The sequence below is a fragment of the Dermacentor albipictus genome, chromosome 1 (assembly GCF_038994185.2).
Source record: "Dermacentor albipictus isolate Rhodes 1998 colony chromosome 1, USDA_Dalb.pri_finalv2, whole genome shotgun sequence".
Lineage (NCBI taxonomy): Eukaryota > Metazoa > Arthropoda > Arachnida > Ixodida > Ixodidae > Dermacentor > Dermacentor albipictus.
Window position 1 is genome coordinate 14992201 of NC_091821.1, and position 20855 is coordinate 15013055.

The window sequence follows — 20855 nt, forward strand, 5'->3', positions numbered from 1 at the left end:
ATGATGCAGGGGGACCGAAGTAAAAGCTGTCTTTCAACAGAGCAACGGCCCCCCTTTTTTGGCAGTAGCATACAAAGTGACATAGAAAGAAGATACACAAAAAGAAGCACTGCTCACGGCGATCACATTGCACTACAGAACAATATATAAACATGTTACATAAAGGCTGCATCTGGCACATCAATCTTTTTTTGAAGAATTAAGCCAAACACTGATGGCAAAAGAAATGAAGGATTCTAATAGTTTGCAAAATGCAATGACATGGCAAAGACACTTTAACAGAAATAACATAGGAATAACGTCGAGTAACACCATAATTCTGTAAAGCGATTGGGCTTTCGTTGCATAAAGAAATAACCAAGAAAAGTTTAGGAAAGATAGTAAGCCAAGAGTGTCCGAAATGTGACACATAGGGGTGTTATATTTTGTCTCAATAGGTCATTAAGAAGTCGTGGAAGCCGGTGTTTTAACGTTTGTAGAGCATATGTTGTTCGAAATGTTTTAATTTCCCACATGTCCTTATTTCTTGTAGTTTGTTCGCGCCTTCTTAGGCCTGAAAGAGTTTGAATAAAAGATGTTTTATTTAAATGTTCTTGTTTAAGTGTTCGGCTGAGGCGATAGTCATAGATTTTTGTTACTGGGACAATTTTGTCTTCTAAAAATATTTCTCTTCTGTGATGTAACCTCAGTAATTGCTTAACAATCCGCATTGCTTTTTTTGTAATACAAGTAATTTGTTCAGCTTTGCGTCGGTTGTAGTTCCCCAGATAAGGCTACAATAGTTAAGGCGAGAATGAAACGAAGAGTAATAAACCAACATCATAGCACAAGACGGTAAGATTTCACGGTTGCGATAGAGCAGACCAATTATTTGTGACAACTTGGAAGTAATCTGGGTCGCATGATCGTCCCAGGACATCTGCTGGTCCCAACGCCCAGAGTTTTGAACTGTGGTACTATTTCCAGCGGACAAGATCTAAAGTAAATTTGTTTTGTCAAAGTAACTTGTTTATTCTTGGCCCGAAAAACAACTTCTTTTGTTTTGTTCACATTAATTTCCACATGCATAACGTATACTCACTCTTCAGGAGCGCTCGGTCGTTGCCACAAGCGGCCGATCGCACGGCTTCTATGGCAGTTTGGAGGACGGAGAGCTGCATGCTGTCGCTGTCGGAGCAGCCTTGAAGCCTTTGAGGCTCGAGGCACGATGCCGGCGGGGGACTGCGCAGAACGGAGAACGTGGAGACGAACGCGTGGGTTACCAACTCTTAGATATAAGGGATAAGACATCCAGAATGAGACAAAATCGGGTCATAAGCACAAAGGGTGCAGGCACAGACTGGAAAGGAAGGAGCAGAAGACTGGATTGACAATTTTTCTTGGCAGTGTTTCGGGACTTGCAGAGCGCAGAAATTAAACAAGAATTACAGGACACAGTGGACAGGAAACGGCACCCGGTCTTGACTGTTCTCGTTTTTTCGCTGCGCTTTATGTAGGATGCTGAAACACTGCAACGAAGAACACCTAACTAACTATAGCTTGGCGGCAAACATATTGGATTGGCAAAAGTTCGCTTAGTCTCCTCGCTTTCCAGTGAGCGAACACGGCGACTTAGAACGTTCCGAATCGTAATTTCGCTCAAGTTTTGCGGGGGTCTGTGTGGAACCACCAAGACGAAAGACGACTCTAGCTCTCGCGGGTGACGCTCTTCAATAAGTTCTGAACACTTCTGTTCGGCCCCACCAGAAGCTGTAATTGCTTGCAGGTGGCAACGTTTTCATGGCGTAGGTTGTTTATCAACAATTATTCAACATTGATTATTTATCAACGTCTCAGCTTCAGCGATCGTCGTATACTTGCAAGCAAGGAATGCGTGCACAGCACAAAAAAGAGCAAGCAGACTGTCGAAACGTGCTAGCCCCGGACAGTTTTCGCATGTGGTTTTCGCATGTGTAGGTGAACGGGAAGTCCCGGTTCACCAATGCCTGCCATACCGTCTCCAAAGATAGTCGGGGAGCTACAATAAATAAATAAATAAATAAATAAATAAATAAATAAATAAATAAATAAATAAATAAATAATATACGCTCATGCATCTATATCAGAAAAGTTTTCCACTCGCCCCTTTCATGCTTTCTTACGTGCAGCCATTCTGTTCAACCGCAGCTCCGCTGTCGTCGAAGCCCATAGAGTTTTCCAGGCCTCTGGCCGACATTTTGAGACAGCGAAACGCGTCGTCCTTGTTGCACTGCTGCTGTTCATCGTGACCTTCGGGGACAGGGGGCGCTGGCTGGGTTGCTGCGAAGAGGAATACCATGATGCACTAACAACAGCGGACAGGGATCAATAGCTGCAGAATACAGGCGAATAATAGACGGTAACACGGTCTCTAACAAAAAAATTACCGACGATTACGTTACTTCCTAATGCGAAATTTGAGCGCAGCAAATAAGCTGTTTCACCTTTTCGATAGATTGAGGCAAAGAAATCGAGCAACACATGTATGCGCTATCACAGAATTTTTTTTTTATTTTTCACACGTATTCCTTTAACAAAGACTCCACTAACAGTTCTTGACAGTCATGAAGGAAGCTTTGTGGTCGGAGAAATAGGCTGGTATATGTTCGACTTGGTACACCAATGCTTGATTCTCAAAGACGAGATCTATACAAGTGCCTCGCGAGGTTGTCACAGCCGTGGGACGCGTTACGAGCGAGAGGAACGGGATGTTCTCCCGCATTCTCCCACAACCCGAGACTCGCAGGAAGAGGGGGGAGGGGGGCGGCGTGTACACCCAGCGGCAAACGATGGGGGCAGAAGCGCGCGCAGCAAGCGGACAACACGATAAAGGGAGGAGGGAAGAGATAGCAGCGACTGACTGATGCCGCTGACGCCGATAGTGACTCAACCCCTATCCGCCACACAAGAACAGGGGGGGGGGGGGGACCCTTTCGTCCTCTTTCTGCATGGCGGCGACGGTGTTCTATGCAGTCACGTTATCTTGAATCTCTAGCGGCGTCAGCGGCATCCAGCGGTATCAGTCGGTCGCTGCTAGCGCTGGGGGGATGAAAGGGGGGCGGAGCTGGTTACGAGGCCGACGACAACGCCGACGCGAAACCCAGGAACGGACGCCAAAGAGCTGCGCTCTAAAAACCAGATTTATTAGATCTGTCCAACGTTTCTGGATCCCTACTACGTCGGCAGCGGAAACAGTCGCCTTCGCGACGTTGTTCAACGGAACGGAGCCTTTTATTCGAGCTCAATGCGTTCATGCAAACCTACGGTTGAAGTGGCTAAAACAATTGAATGCGAGGTAACGGTGTCAACTCCTCTAATCAGTTACGGCAAACGCGTGGATTTGTATTCCACCCCGGCCCTCACTGAGCGCGTCTTCCACGTGATGCCCTCTGATGCAATAAGTGTTGCGCCAGCGCTATTTAAAGGATCATTGCTTAGAGCAGAACGCTTTTGGATCTTACTTCTATACGAGAAACGTGCTTCGAAATTTACACAAAGACCAGATGTCCAGGGTGTCTGAAAAATAACTGCGTTGCAGTGAAAAAGGTGTTCTTATAATTTGAATTTCCAGTGCAGTGATCACTACAGGAGGTGCTGAAAATGTTCACCACCGGCTTGAATACATGACTGCTCCCGTCGCTGGATATTGGTAAGCACCCGGCGGAGGATTGCTGGAGTTATCTGCGCAGTGTGCTGGGTAATGACTGACTGTGGCTCTTTGAAGTGTGCAACGATTGTTCTCGTAAGTCCGTCCTTTGCGCGCACCCCACAGACGTTATCGGACGATCTATGGGTATTTGCGCTGTCTATACGGCACGTGAAACGGCGACGTCATTGAAAATCATAATATTTTTGTTCATTTTCTCACTGCAGAGTTACGTTTCAGACACCCTATATGTACTGCTTAACAAATATAAAAATAAGCATATACTATTGCAGTAAGTGTGGGGGTTTGCTCGATTTACAACACATCCTGTGGCGCTGCTTGGCGTTGGCCGGTGATGGTTCTCGAGGTGAACAGTGGTGGCAGCGAATGCTGCACAGTGAAGTGCTGGCGGACCAGCTCAGGGCTGTCCAGAGGGCCCGTGTGATAGCAGAGGGGCTCGGCCTCTCTGTACCGACGTGGGAGTGGCCCGCATCAGTCCCAGACTGATCCCTCAGGACCTAAATAAAGTTTTTCATACCATACCATACCGGGAAACTTGCGCTAAAAATATGTGTTGACTGGCCGCCTCATCAATGCCCGTCTTGTAAGACAGCCACTTTCAAGGTATGCTGATAATGAGTGAATCAAACATGAAACACTTATTGATGCGAAAGCGTCAAATGGCCCATTGAGTGAAAAACACAGGAACAGTATGTGTTCACTGGCCGCCTCGTCAATGCCCGTCTTGTAAGACCGCAACCTTCAAGGTATGCTGATAATGAGTGAATCAAACATGAAACACTTATTGATGCGAAAGCGTCAAATGGCCCATTGAGCGAAAAAGTCAGCGGCGCCTGTAGCAGAACGAAACCTAACTTTCTACTGGCCGCGACGCCACGTGACGAGCGCGCCTTGCGTGTTCGTGACGCTGGCCTGCGCTTACTGGCTCGGACTTCGACAGAAACTACACGAGAGGCAGAATCAGCAAAACTGCCCTCAGAATACTCAGCGGAGCCACCTCCGCCGAGAAGGAAAAGCCCCGACACAAACTAATCTGGATCCCGGGTCACGTAGGCATAGTGGGGAACGAAAGGGCAGACAGCCTAGCTCGAGGTGAAGCGTTCCGAGCTGGGTGGTCGAATGCCCCGGAGACCCACCTACAGGCTTGCGAGGGGGGATACGCAGACACCCTGAACTTACATAGAGGAACTAGAATTAGATATCCGCCACCACACAAAGACCTCTCAAAGGAGGAAGCGACGAGCTGGCGCAGACTACAGACAAACTCCTTCCCCAACTTACACGTGCTCAATAAGATGTTTCCGACACAATACAGGGCCACCTGCCCTTGGTGCGGTGCCAAACCTACACTCTACCACATCACCTGGGAGTGCGAACGCAACAAAGCATTCCACAAACACGAACACCCGAGTGCGGAGCAATGGGAGAGTCGGCTCACCAGCAGCGAGCTCACGGCCCAAAGGGCCCTAGTGCAGCACGCGAGCGATGCAGCGCGACTCAGTGGAGCCTTGGAATAGGGGCCCACCCTTGCTGTAGAGAAGTCTCCAGTCGCCAGCGCCAAGAAGATGAAGACGACGGAGACCTCGTAACCGCAAAATTCTCGAAAGACTCAAAAGTTTTCCCTCCCTCCCTCCCTCGATAGAGCAGAGCGGGTGAAGGGGAACACCTGCTGGACCGCGGTATTGGATGAGGGGGAGGGCAACGCCGCGACGCCACGTGACCCTCGCTCTCTGAAGCCTGTGTTATCGGTGCGTTACTTGTCCGCGCAAGCTGTCACCTGCGTTCTAACTGCGCCTCGGCCGAAAAAAGACGCGCCAAGCCTCTCAACGCCCTCGCTTGCCTGAGAGGTGTTCCTTACTCGAAGGACCCCTCAGTGGCGTTCACTTGAGCATTAATGCTTTCTCACTGACAACTCATAAGAAGTGCTTAGGTGTCCTGGAATTTTTTATTTGTTTATTCATTGAGTTTCATTGAGTTTAATGAGTTTCATTCATTGAGGTTCTTTGAGTGACATTATTTCCCCAAACTACGTGAGCACTACGAGTAACAAATAGTCGCACCAATTTGATTGGTGTAAAAGACACGCTTTCGTCTCTGTCGTCTCATAGGACTGCTAACACCTGGGCCTGTATATTCACAAAACGTACTTACGCTGGAAGTATTCGCAAGAGCAGATGCCAACGAATCATGATGTTGGACACATCGTCCTCATCTGAGAGACAGTTATTGCGCTGCACTTTACCCTATGTTTTGCCTTCCCAAATCAAGAATCTCTCTCTCTCATTAGGGAAAGCATGGTAGTCAACGGCAAACGGCAATTACGAACGAAAATTTTTTTGAATTCTGCGATGGGACATAACTAGTCGCGCGTGCTTATAACAGTATCCGAAGGTAGCCGGAAAGGTCTCATATTACAGCGGCGAGAAGGATGTGGGACGACTTCTCGCGATAGACGACTCTGGGTGAGGTGAACACTTACTGGGAACAGGCTGCTTTTGTCTGCAGCCCAGGAGCTCCATACCAGGTTTCAGCAGGTCGGTCTGCAAATGCCTCTGCGACACGCACTCGCCGAAAAGCTGCTCCACCGTTCTGTAAAATTAAACAATAGCCGATGAATTTATAAGAAAAAAGAACTGAAATTAGGGGTCGTTGGTACAGATTCATCATGGTGGCCTAAGCGCCACGAAGAACACGAGAGAAGAGGCAAGACAACGGCGCTGGTCATTGTGTAAGCTGCGGCTGCTCGACATTGTTTACCACCGCAGGTATATTTTGTTCAAGAACCGTAGTAAGGAAGACGAACTCGTGGAAGCATACCATATTTTCAAAAATTGTTCTTCAGTTGTACGGCCCGCTAAGGAGATGTAACCTTTGGAAGGCGAGTGAGTAGCGTTTCTTCCTGCACTTTGGCCATTCTTTGGTTTACGGGCATGCGTGACTTGGGTGAGCATTTCTCTGATCTCTTTATTCATCCGGGCCTCTAATCTTGCACTCTGCTTGACACCTTAGACACCAAGATGGATTCCCAATGGAATAAGCAATGACCTTCGTTTGGGAGGAAGGCATCTGTTGATCGTGCTGTTTGCCGCAAAAACATTCCAGGTCTTCATAGCTTGACTGCTGTAGAGGAGTTTTGAAATGCGCGGTCCATATAATACCACATGACTTTGCGCCACATACGTTTCACGCTTCCTGACATGTCTGAGATAAACAAATAATTCGCAACTCTCACAGTGGACGAAATGGTGCGGGTCTTTTTAGGACAGCACAGGCGAGTAGTAGGTGGTGAGAAGTCACTGGTTTTGCGATCATGTGATTCACACAGCACCTTCACCCAACCGACACAACGGTATTATTTCGTAACGGTAACTTTCCTTTGGACCAGTCAATTGTTCAAACAGAACTGGACCACTTGCACATATGGAGCACATCAACAAAACTAATTTTTTTTCAGCCCAGTCAATCAGTCTCCGCGTTTAGTAGCACATTTAAACTTGGTCATGGGCTATTCAAGTCACTAACGTTACTACACGAATATCAAGATGTGTGGGTATGCTTCCTAAATTCACATTATTCTTACCAACAGTGGTAGAGCCACACATATGTAATACGTACATTATTCTTACATATTAATTATTGTGCGCTTACCCAGCATGGATAGGAGTCACTGCACAGTGTGCATTATGCAAATTCGCCTGGCCGTTTCTGCAAAAATTGGCTTCATCTGTACACATGATATTGCTCAAAAAGTCCGGTGACTCATCGGCTTTTGTGAGGACCCAATTCGAGAAATCTAGAAGATTCAGCAGGTCACCATCTTCCTAGGCATTGGTGCAAGTTAAAGTGGTACGGGTTAAAGCCCAAGTCATTTAGAATCCTCCAGGCTAATGAGTTGGAAATTGGTATCTGGGCGGCCACGTCCCGCACGCTAACATGAGGGTGTTAGGCATTAAATGCTAGAACATTCGTGCTTAGACTAGGACTGAAGCAGATGGAGTCCTCCGCCGCTGTTTCTGGAAGCTACTGATTTGTCTCAGGTTTTCATCATTTCTGACGCGTTTGGTCTGCCGCCGCACTTCCATGATTGATTCCTTCCTCTTGTTGCCATTTGCAGCTCCCAAGGCAAGGATCATGTTTTCCTTCTGCTCATTGGAGAAATACATGACGACTGGGACGAAACAAAACGCCTCTTTAAACCTTTGCACTGACGTTGTCAATTCGATTTTGTGGTGATTGGTATTGTGGCAAAAAAAAAAGCCATCCGTGCATTTAATCTACGCTGAGACAACAGCTATCGCAGCTTGTTTCCTACTAACACCAAACACGACGTATTAATTCCGCCGTAGCATACAGATAAGGAACTAGCTCAATCACGATGATTTTTCTTTATTTTCTTTATTTCGTTGTGGTTAATTCAGAGGGAGCTTGTTCGAGGGCGCTGCTTTATGATGCGAGTGGGAGCGCAGTCACGTGGTATTCTTCATATTTCGCGGGGTTTGTTTATCAGTCGGAAGAAAATGGTGCGCAATTAGTGCGCCGCTGAAAATACCGGAATTAGATTTCCCTTGGCTGTGCCTACAAATACATCATTGACATTTTGATAATTAGGATAGTACCTCTCCAGTTAGATAATTAATTACAATTACCTGATTAAATCTCAATAATGAAAAGATTACTGGCAGCTACTCTACTGTATCGAAAACAATACGCACTAGGTTTTCTTCGAGTAACACAATTACTCTATCTTTAAATCTGGGTACATGGTAGTTAATTGGGACACCCTGTATTTAATTAGGACCTCTGCATGCAAGCGACGACGTTTCCACCCAGAATAAATGTTGTAAATGATTAGAAGTGTCTTTTTATTCATTCGCTAGCTTTGCTTACTGGAAAGAGAAGCGACACTGAGACGCATATAATTCACGTGCATTTCCCAAGCCGTTGATAAGAGACTCGGCCGAAGGGTTCACTAAAGTCTGCAGGTTTTTTTCAGGGTCAAACAAAGCACGCAAACCATTTTGAAGGGAGGTGAACATGCAGCAACATATTCATTTTCTTGGATTGTAGCGTGAAGTGAACACGGACACAGAAAGGAGCAGACAGGACGAGCGCTCGTCCTGTCTGCTCCTTTCTGTGTCCGTGTTCACTTCGCGCTACAAGCCAAGACCATGTTACCGTACCAACTCGCCCAACTTTCTATCCTTTTGCAACATATTCATTCTCTAGGCATAAGCTATCCATACCTTTCGAAATAATTGTTAATTGGTGACCTCCTTCTCTCTAAAGATATAATAAACTTTGTCCTGTGTACATATTTAAATATATTGTGTATGTGCATGGTGTCTACAGTGGAAATTTAAAGCAAGGTTGAAGTGAGAAAATATGGACGAGGCAGCCGCCGACTTCTAATGCGCTTGTTCTCCTATTGTCAGGATTTGGAGAAATAAAGCAAAGTATGAATTAAAATCCGTGCACGTCCGCGCCAACAATGATGCAGTAAGCTACCAGCCACAATAAAATTTTAAGTGAAAAGTTCGAGGCAAGTCAATAGAAACCTCAAATTATATGAATGAGAAAACTTTGGTAATGACATTTTAGGTGTGTGTGTGGGGGGGGGGGGCGGTGTTGGCTTCGTCACGAACACTGCGGAGGGGGTTCGGGCCCCAAAGACCCCCCGTAGTCGACACCTATGTCAACAGGTACGAGCCAGGCTTCAGCGGGCGGCAACCATGACAGCGTCTTATCTCCAAGAACAAGGCCTCAGTGTGTCTCCCGAAAAGTGCGCATTGGCTAGCTTTACGCGCAAACAAATGTGATTGTATACACCGTTTCAATCAATGGTCAAGCTGCGTCCTATGTTAAGACGCGTCGCTTTCTGGGTGTCATCAGTGACCGCAACCTCTCGTGGAGCCCTCACTGCGTCTATCTGAAGAAAAAAGTTGATTGACATTGCTCAGGTCTTCAAATTTCTCTACGAGAAAAACTGGGGTACACCAGTCCATTCTATGATGCAGCTGTACAGGGTAGTGTTTCTCGGACTCCTACGTTACAGTCTACTAGTGTTGTCAAATGCGTGCAAGACGAACTTTCGCGCTTTGGAGAGCATACAAGGTCAAGCACTACGCACGTGTTTAGGGCTGCCTCGGTGCACCTCCACAGGAGCGACAATTGCCATCGCTAGAGACCATATTGTCCAGACGCACGTAGCTGTCGACTCTCCCAGAGCACATTCGCCCTCTGTAAAGGATCCCCGACCATCACTTTGCCTCCCTACCAACCAAGAGACCTCAAGCGACCTTTTCAAAAGTGATCAGCGCGCATCAAGAGTGCATACCGTCATCTCATACACCGGCGGCGAAGCCTTCATCTCCCCTGTGGTGCCTACGACAGCCTCAAGTGAATTTGGCTATTTCCAGTATTACAAAAATGACCAATCATCCGTCGCCGGCTCTGAAGCAAAAGACGCCCCTATTAAAGCTCCAGACATATCATGACCACATACATATATATACCGACGGTTTGATCTCAATTACCAGCTCAACTGCCGCATTCGTCCTTCCAACTAAGCAGCTTAATTAAAATTGTAGCACATGACTGCATCTACGTCGGCAGAACTTGCAGCCCTCCATGCCACTATGACCTACGTCACCGAAGAGCCAGCACAGAAATGGGTCATATTTTGTGACTCTAAGGCAGCTATTCACAGTATAAAGTCTGCCTTACATCACAGAACTTACGAGCAGATGATAACTGACATCAGGGAAGTACACCACCATGCTCTGGAAATAGGGCACAACATAATATTCCAATGGATCCCTGCTCACTGCAGCATCGTCGGCAACGACTTCGCTGACAGGGCTGCCCCGTCTGCCCGAGAAGACACTCAGACGCGCCCAATACCTTTAGCGAGGACGGACAAAGCCAGGGAACTTCGCCTGCTTGCACGCAAAAACTTACAAGCTTTCTGGAGTTCAAGTGCCTTCAATTGCCGATTGCGTAAGCTGGACCCCTTGCTACGGCTACAACTGCCATCTAGCCTTTCCTGCGGCGAAAGAACTTTGCTGTGCCCCTTGTGGCTGAGAGTGGCGTTCACGAACACTTACTCCTATCGTATAGGAATTAATTGCCGAGAGCCCGATGTACGACTCCTGCAGGTGCGAGAAAACCATCGAGCACCTATTGTGTACCTGTCCTCACTACGATGTACAGCGCACCTCTCTCAGGACAACTTTAAACCGACTGGACTCGAGGCCGTTCTCTGAGTCAAAGACTCGAACCGTGGCTGCACCCGTCACTGGCACAAAAAGCGATTCGTGCATTAATACAGTACGTGAAGTGCACCGGCGTAAGAGGCCGTTTATAGTATCCCTGTGCATCCTCCCACGTGCACTCATTGCTCACTCTCTCCCTCTTTTCCTCTTGCTATTCCACCTGTCTCTTACCCTCGGTGTACGGTACCAAACCGGGCGCTGGCCTGGTTGATCTCTCTGCCTTTCCGCTCCTTGTTCTCTCTCTCTCTTTGCAATACTTAGGGAGACCAGATAACTCGGCACTGTCTTCCAGTTTACTAAACAACTAAATGCAAGTAAAATTGAAATTGAGAATCGAAGCTACACCTACCTAAAGTTTTTCTTTGTTACGCTTGATCGATCGTGTACACACTTCAATTTGGAGATGTTAGATCCTTTCCTTTTTCTCTTTTTTAAAAGTTTTGTTTCAATGACTATCATTCGTTTCTTTGTGTGTAATGATCTGTATATAATGCTACTATGCATTTCTGTTTTAGTATAGTTCACAAGCTGGTGTAAATCAATACTTGGGTGATTATATTGTTCTAAACCACTTATCAAATCAAGCGTTTTGTGTAAGTAGCCCCCTGATTGCGTGTTATGCCAGTTATAAATTTAAAACCAATGTTTTCTGTATCTGAACTGTCATGTGAACGGGGCTCATACGCCTGTCAAGCCAATTTATTTTGCTTTTGCTTCGAGCCTCCCTCCGTTTTCTGGAAGGGAGAAATAAAAGTTGTTCTTGTTCAACGAACTGTAGCCTCATGGTAGATGCTTGAGTGCCCGAAATCGAAACGAGAACCAGTCAGTATCGAAGAAATACTCCACCTCCCGTAAGAAAAACGGTGATTTCAGTAAGTGTTAATTGTTTTGCACAGATTGGCGCAGATGTTGCTAGTAAGCGACGCAAAGACCAAAACGACGAAGTTTTGATGCCTCGCTTCTGTAGTCATTAGAATGTTGGAGTTCAGAGGAAGAAACGCGACACATACGTACCCGCATTTGTCTAAGTCGCCCTTAAGTACTTGTTTTGTTGCGTCCAAGGCACCCTTGCATGGGTCATTCGTTTCAGAGAACAGGATACCCATGAAACCTGCAAAAGAGTTGCGGCACCACCAGCTTGAATCAGTTCGAAAACTTGTATTTCCACAATTCCGTTCCTTTAGAAATGAGTTGCTGCGGAGAGATTCAGGTAGAAAACACCTCGGATGCTCCATTTCTCTCAGTCATAAAGCAAAGCGAATTTGCGTGACACGCCTCGGCAGGCTTAACGCAAATGAGCGAGCGGGAAAGAGGTGATTCACGGTGTCTGCTATGTTGGAGAGGTCACGGACTGGTACGCCTTGGTGGCGCACAGGGTCGGTGCTAAAGGGGTGCGAGGGAGCGAACTTAGCGCGCGCGCTTATTGGAGGAAGCCTACATACAACCTGTGTCGCTAAGGAATGCCGAGAAAAGCTGTATTTGTCCGTGATCTCTCACGTATCCCGCTATAGAAATGTCACACCATATATACCGATATATGTTCGGTCTGCGCTCGGCATGCCTGTTGATTTTGAGTCCACATTAGAAACTGCAAACGAGTTTGTGTACTTTTTCATAAACATTTTTGTACTTCGCATTGTTTCTACTGCTATACACACTATATATATATATATATATATATATATATATATATATATATATATATATATATATATTGTGGTAGCGTGCGGCAACCGATGGCAACCGAGAAGCCGTACTCCGGAAATGACAGTGGCCGGTGCAGAACAAGGAATCAGCCTTGATTCTTTAGCACACGCTTTTTATAGGCAGCGGTTACTTATCCGCTGCTGATATCAGTGCCCGTGATGACGAAGTGGCACGGCATGCGCTTGGCGTTACGTCATCACATATATATATATATATATATATATATATATATATGTATATATATATATATATATATATATATATATATATATATATATATATATATATATATATATATATATATATATATATATATGTATGTGTGTGTGCATGTGTGTGGTGTACGTGCGTGTTAAGTGCTTTCGCTATGCTATTTTTGCACCTATAGGAATTTAAGGTGCAACTTCGTGAGTTCATAAACAAGATGGACGAATCATTTTCCTTAATCATGTCAAGCGCACAAACACACGGACGGCGTAACGAAGACAAACTCGAGACTAACACGTCTTCTTTTCGCATTCCGTGTCTTTGCGTGCTTGGCCTGCCTTAAGGAAAATGATGCTGTGTACCAACTAGCTCGGATCCAGGCCCTTGTTCAACATGGAGGAAGCATTTGTGAAGTTGGGCCAATTGCGAATAATACCTAATAATAATAATATCTAAGCGTAGTCCAGCGTTAGTAAAAATATTTACCTTTTCCACATTATGGACAACGAGGAAGCAACGTTTAGGAGCCCGAAGGGGCAGAAAATTAGGAGGAGGGGCGACGCGGTATCTCATTGGACAGCCGCAATAGGCGCCACAAACCTTACATAATCAGAGAGCCTTCTGCGCACGTCTGTTTGAATATATATGTGTGTGTGCGTGTTTCAGTATACAGAGCTCTCTATACTGAATGTACAAATTCTGACAAGTTTAAATTCAGTAGTGGATGGTGCGTTAATATATTTTTTTTAGTGGCACGAGCATCGAGTGACACTCTTGTTTCTTGCGCAGCACTTCCGGTTCACCTCCTGAGACGACCGGGGACGAAATTCAAAATAAATAAGAAAAAAAAGAAAGAAATAGTACAGCACAAAATTTACAGGTTTCATTACATATATGATATCAGAGCATAAGTTTAGTTACAAGTTGAGTTACTGTAGTCTCTGGAATAATTAGAAATAATTAGAAATCACTCTTTACGGCGCACCAAAGCATAGAATCGAAGACCCACCACGTGCGCACGACTTTGTCGAAATTCCTGGAAACACGGAAGTAGAAACTGGAAGTAATGACGTCACTAATGGCGTGACACACAAGAAGGTGGCATTATATTTAACCAGCTAATTAATCGAAAACGGTTGCCTGGAACAGACTGAACATCTGCCTAGCAGAGCCGTTATGACGTCACTCCTTCCTCTCTCACTTCTCTCCCGGCGCTCACCTGCTCGCTCGCTCGCTTGTTTGCAACAGCTGCGTGCGCGCGCTCGTTACATGCTCTGACGTAAACACCGGAGGGGGCTAGGGTTCCTCGATGCGCGCGATCCCCTCCGAGGGCGCGCGCGCATCGAGGAACCCTAGAGGGGGCACGTGAGGTGCGCTTAGTGCATCGCTCGCTAGGGGGCTGCACCCCGCCAGGTGGCGCGTGTTGCACTTCCTCCTTGCTCTCCGCCCTTTGGCTCCTCGCCTGCACATCGCACCAGGGGAAAGAAGTTCGCTCGCTTAACCTAAAGAGCACCAGCGCCGAGGCGCGAGAGCCACTAAGAGACACCATGCCACTTAGAACCATTTTTTCAAGTTAATGCCCATGCAAACGAAACTATTTGCAGTTCTCCACAATACTCAATGCACGCAAACATCTATTTTTTTTCTCGAACCCGATTGCACCCGAATGAACCGGTTCAGAAAGCTGCAAATCGGCTCAAGCCGTAATAATAGTTCAGTTAATCGTTAGAATTTTGTACCCGAACCGAACCGAACGTGAATAAAAATTCGCTTCTGCATCCTGATGTCAGACGCTTGCAAGGGTGCGAGTTTGGCATCGAAAATAAAATTACAATAATTTCACGGGTTTTATGTTCTAGAGTCACGATCTTGTTATGAGTCACGACATGGGGTTCTTTAGCTTGCGCCTAAATCTAAGTACCTAAGAGTTTTTACATTTCGCCGCCATATAAATGCGGCCGCCGCGGCAGGGACCGAGCCCGTGACGTCGAGTTCAGCAGTGCAACGTCATGGCCACTGCGCTACCGCGGCGGCTCACTGGAAAAGAGAAGCCAAAAAGCGAGTAGCCAAGCGTGTATACATTGCAATAATGCTGGACACCGCGCATAACACATTTTTGGGGCCACATCACTCTATGACCATTTTGTCCCTCCCACCCCCCCCATTGCCTTTGTCTTGCTTCATATCGCCGGTATCGATCACTCGAAATGATGGATGACAAAAAAAGGAACAAATAGAACAAATAAGTGGCAGAGTCCCTTGATGGGGCATGACTCACGCGTCCAGGTCTCTTTGTCGCGGGCGCAGACGAACCCCCTTAGTTCACTGTAGACTTTTTCACGCACTTCGATTTCGGGGCGTTTGAGACACTCCTTGAAGGCTTCGATTCTGCCACACGGCGAGGGTGAGGGGGCCACGAGGCTGTAAAAAAGTAAAGGAAAGGAACAAAGAGCGTCAGAGATTATCATTACTTGTTCGTCATGGGGGATAACGGACGGGCTTGCTGCGTATTATTGCTCTGGTGTAAATACTTTTATGAGCATCTTGTACTTCTTAAGATATTGTTCATCAATGAATTAATTCTGGGGTTTTACGTACCAAAACCCCAGTATGATTACGAGGCACGCCGTAGTGGGGGTCTCCGGATTAATTTTCACCACTTGGCGTTCTTTATTAACGTGCAGCGGGGCGTTTTTGCATTTCGGCTCCGAAACGCGGCCGCCGCTGCCGGGATTCGAGCCCGCGACCTCCGGCTTAGCAGCGCAACGCCAAGGCCACCGTACGCCATCATCATTGTTGGTCATTAAGATATTCAGGAAGATATTCAAATTTTTATTGCTAGCAACAGGCCACCGACCCGTCCGGCTTTTGCTAAGCTTCTGTATCTCGTAGTCCCGCTTCAGTATCCTGTATACAATCGTGTTTTCGCCGCCATCCTGGGCTCGCAACCATGTGAAGCCAGATAACGAAGCCGAGGAAAAGTAACTGCTGTTTCAATTCCATTTCCGTATTTTTTTTTATACTTCACTTAAAAAATTATACAGTTAATTTCCCAAATACTTTCCTTAGTGGTTTCATTAATTGGTCACTTCATGTGGTTGTGAGCCCATGAGATGGCGACACCTACGAACTGAAAATAAAACCGTTTGTACGGCTGTCGTTAGGCATGCCCAAAACGAGGACCTACTTGCAGAAGCGCTTGTAGTCGGCCAGTTTTGCTTCTGTTGGTTCCGGACCTGGAAGAGCCTCCACCTTCTCTACAATCTCCTTCCTCAGCTTCTCGTAGCACTCCACAGTTCTGCTGCAGTCCTGCTCTTGAGACGCTGAACGCCCTGCGAGTGGAGGGGCAGGAAAGCGCGAGGGCAAACCACTAAAACAAAAAAAAATTCACTGCTGCGGCACACCCCTGTGCTCTCCCTGATTTACCCGCCTTTCTCTTTCTTTTTCTTCGTATACCTAATGTGTGAAGTGCCGTACACAACGTCGTTTATGTTATGTACATGTGTTTCATTAAAGAATACTTATCGAACATTCCTTGCAGTTTTTATTGAAATTAAAATAAAGGAAAGAGTTTTAGTCGTCCTTGTATGGTGTCGTGACTGTCGGCTACTCCTTTTCACGTAATTGTAATCGAATATTAATGAAAAGAAAAAAAAAGGATGGTGAGATAAGAAGAAACGTCACAGGTTTAGAAAATGTAGAGCGGAGTCAGCTAAAGGGGATTAAATGATTTCCGCATATATAGTCCTGGACACACTGGAATGCACATAGGCAAAAGGCTAGAACAACGCGCACCACACAGTATGCTGAGTTCGCAATACGTGAACAAAGAAATCCCGTCATTCAGTGTATGACACAGTATACGGGAACTGATAAGCTAGGCCGTTCATGTATACTGTGTAATACACTGGATGATGCGATATGTTTGTTCACGTATTGTGAACTGAACACACACAAACGCACACACGCACGCACACGCGCGCGCACGCACACACAGGGTGTCCCAGCTTACTTGGACCAAGATATTAAAGCTACCCAAGAGCTCTAGAGAAATCGTACCGACTGCATAGTAGCCATAGTCGTATGTACTTACGGCCAGCATTTTTTTCATCACGAAGCATTACTTAATTAATTACTTTAATCGCAAACTTATCAATTACAAAGTTGTTGGGCACCTCAAATAACCTTCGAATCAAGCATTTATTTCGTGCTGAAGTGGTCCTGGTTGCTTTTTTTTCCAAGAAAAAACTAAATTCCGCGGAATACGAAATAGATGGGCACTCGCACGCAGCTACTCAAGCGCCTACAAGCAACCATTGAAAGATATACGGCTGCATTGTCTTATCGCCGCATCGTACAAGGCTCCGCAACGCTTATCAATGCGTCAGCGGCGTGTTCTCTCGATGCCGCGACCATCATATAGCGTGAAGCCCTGTATCGAGCTGCCGCCGCTAGTGAAGCCGTGTATCCGTGCCTATTCGCTTGGGAGCGCTTCAGTAGCGGCGCGCGAGCGCCTATGTATTTCGTATTTTGGATGCTTCGCGCGCTTTTCTTTTTTTCTCGGAAAAACCAACGAGTATATACGGAAACATCAATATATATATATATATATATATATATATATATATATATATATATATATATATATATATATATATATATATATATATATATGTTGCGTCTTATCAGCATGTTTCGTCGCGTACTTAGTTTCTGTTTACGTTGACTATATATATGACTAGTTATTGGCTGTGGGCAGCGGATAACGGCAGAGTTAAGCGAAGCCGGTGAAGAAAAGCTGCACCGTGAGCGACTCGGCGCTTCTGCACAGTTTGTGTTTTGTATGCCGAGTGTAACGCCCTTTCATTCATTCATTCATTGTGTTTAATTGGTCAAAGCAACACTGTGGCTATGATGGACGACATAGTGGAGGGCTTCGGATTAACTTTGAGCACTTCGAGTTCGTTAACGTGCACTCAAAGCAAGGCACACGGGTGTTTTTGTTTTTGTTTTACATTCTGCTTTCGTATGAATGTGGCCACTGCGACCAGGAACCGAACCGGTGACCCCGTGCTCAAAAGCGCATTGTCATGGCTGACTGAGCCGCCGCAGCCTGCAAAGCGAACGCTGGCGCGTGTAAGTGTGCATGCGAGGCACAGAGGCGCTTGTTTATGCAGATGCGTTTTATCGGTCGCTTGCTTATGACGCTTGCTTTATGACGCGACTGCAGTTCACAGAGACCGCAGAGCATTACACGCGTGCTTATCGCTGTACTATATAGGAACAATGTGTTTGTGCGCATAACTTGCAGGAACATTCCGCGACTTTAGTGCGTCGACTCTGAACTCGTGGAGCACAACTGACACAAACGCTATATTATGGACTCGTAAAAAAAGAAAAAGGAAACGAGCTATGCGTCATGTGATAAGCCTCTATAAGAAAATAGAAAGAGAACACTATGGGAACTTAAGGTGAGTCAGTTGAATGCAGGCAAACGCAAAGAGATGAGAAGCTTAGAATAGTTTGCACGGATTCAGTGGATAGATGAAAATGCCTAAAAAAAAGGCCGCAATTTTCCGTCTTGAATACTGGCTCACAGTGTCCAGAAATTTTTGCCACTCCTAAAGCACTAGATCACACTAAAGCGTCGGTATTGAAACCAGCTTCTGAATAGCTAATTTGATGAGGCAGAAATTGTAGTGCTCCCAAGAAGATCTGCCGAATGTTTAGAACCCCCCCCCCCCCCCCCCCGTCTCGTAATGAGTGTGTCCGATTCTAAGAGTGAGCCCAGAAAACAACAGCTCGAATGCAATTCCGGTTCGTTGAGAATACGTGCCAGCCAAAATTATCATAGTAAATCATATGATTATGAGGGCGGCAGTCAGCGACAAATAATTATTGCGAATAAAAAAAAAAGTCGTGAATTTCGCCGAAGCTTTGAGCTTGTTCTTGTCGCGTTCTACGAAAGGCGTAACAAACCTCAGAGGCTGCTAATAGCAACACGCGAGTTCGTTATGATTATTAACACTTGGTAGATCCATACGCTGCTTTCTGAACTCTACTATATGCATCGGTGCCCAATGCTTTCTCTATAGAATTTAACTAAAGGTCCCTCAACAGAATGACGCTGCGTATAGTCCTCAAAACAACTAACAATATCGCAGAAGCGTGTTGCTGTAACAATTGCGAGGTCTGTGCTGCCAGATCAGCAGATGTAATCCTAAGCCGACTTTGCGGTTGTGTGGGTGAAACTTCGCAGCACAAGTTGTATCATCCGTGAACGCAGTGCGACACCTCTGAAATCGCTGATTGTTGGTATAAAAGGCAGCGCAATTGTGGGCGCATGGACGAACACAAAAAGCAGACGTATACGAGCGCGGCCCTTGTGTTCGTCCATGCGCCCACAAGCGTTATGGACTGTTTTAAAAACAACAGGGGTAAAATCAACTACAGTCCACCAATATCTCACGAGCTGGTTACCGACGTTTGGAGAAATCGTGACAACTGTTCGGACCAGACGTTCCCACCTGCAAACGCCAGAAGCAGCAAGACGATGATGACCGCTGGAACCATCTTTGCGTTCTGATGCGTGGGCCTTGCCTCGCCGCTCCCTGACCCGCGCAACGTGTGCGCCGCCACTCCCAGCTCGTCGGCTTTTGTTCCCTGTGTAGTCCGACGAGCCGGCGGTGGGAGTGCACCCGGGGCACGCCGATAACGCGCCGGCACAGCGTCACACGCAAGCGCGGCGGTCGATGAGGGCCGCCCGTTGCAACTGCGCCTCTGATATGGAGTTTGGATTGAAATTGCGTGCGCACGTCATAGGTCACCGCTAAATGAGTGCGCGCAATGCACGAGCTCTCCGAATGCGATACTGTAGTGTCGCGCGCGGTATGTGAAGTTCCAGGTATACGCGTCAGTAGGTCGTAGCTGGAGTCGTTTTCTCACCTCTGTACTGGGTCACGCGAGAGCCGTTTTCGAGGCTGCTGCTGCTGCTGCTGCTGTCGTTCTGTTTGTTTATCTACGGCCACACTGTGTAACTGGACCTGAAACGGAGTCCGATATTGCAAAACCACAGCTGAGAAAGAAACAAAACAAAACGAACTCCAAGGTATGTAGGTAGAGGTAGAGAAATGACAAGATGAAGCGGCTCACTGGCATTTAAACGTCTCATTTTTTTTATCGCATACGCTGGGGTGTTAGTGCACATTTTTGAGGCCAGAGTTTGCGTCTTACATTTCAAATTCTGAATTTAAAATTTATTGAGCTTCACAAATATTCGCAGACGGTCACATCCCTGTTTGGGTTAGTAATGGTTCAAGTTTGAAGTTAACTACATGCAGGCAAGGCACAGTTTATAAAATATATAGTGATTGCGAATACACATTAATATCTACATAAACTCTATTGCGCGAAAATGTCAATAAGCTGATATTATTAGGGGTGTGCGAATATTGAAATTTTCGAATACGAATCGAATACGAATAAGGCGAAAAACTGTCTTCGAATATCGAATCGAATATCGAATATATGTGTAGTATTAAAAAATTGCAAAACGAGGTAACAATAGCTTTATTACCCTTTTAAAACTAATATTGCATTTTACGAGGCTGCTTCAGGTTAAAGAGGCATTCATTATAGGTAATGCACTCAGGTTATGTCAGGTAATGCTCTGTCAGGTAAACGCTTGGTAGAGGTTACTGCGAAGGAAAAGTGACTGCTCAACATGTTAACAAAGTTAGGGCTCTCTATGCACTGTGACAACATTTGTCCAGGTAACATTTTCTAGGTGCATATTTTATTGCGCATACTTACAAAGCCCGAAAGTACATCATATGTTGTTATGAAAGAGCCCTGGAATAAAGCTTGGTAAAAAAAAATCGAAACTGATCATGTCTCACGGGCCTGATGCAGGTAGACTGGAACAGAGCGTACACATTCATAGTAAGGTTCGTTACAGCACTTAGGATCACAGTGCTGTAACGCT

General features: G+C 46.1%; 1 protein-coding gene across 1 annotated transcript in view; it reads right to left on the bottom strand.

Moving 5' to 3' along the window:
• Positions 1-19730, bottom strand: part of LOC139060223 (uncharacterized) — a 38572-nt gene extending 18842 nt beyond the window's left edge. The window contains exons 1-7 of the mRNA XM_070539283.1: positions 19399-19730; positions 16059-16203; positions 15150-15292; positions 11972-12068; positions 6166-6275; positions 2143-2299; positions 1082-1221 (exon numbers count right to left, since the gene is read on the bottom strand). Of these exons, the coding sequence (XP_070395384.1) occupies positions 1082-1221; positions 2143-2299; positions 6166-6275; positions 11972-12068; positions 15150-15292; positions 16059-16203; positions 19399-19444 (838 nt within the window). The 5' untranslated portion in view covers positions 19445-19730. The remainder of the gene's footprint in view (positions 1-1081; positions 1222-2142; positions 2300-6165; positions 6276-11971; positions 12069-15149; positions 15293-16058; positions 16204-19398) is intronic.
• Between the last annotated feature and the right edge of the window lie 1125 nt (positions 19731-20855).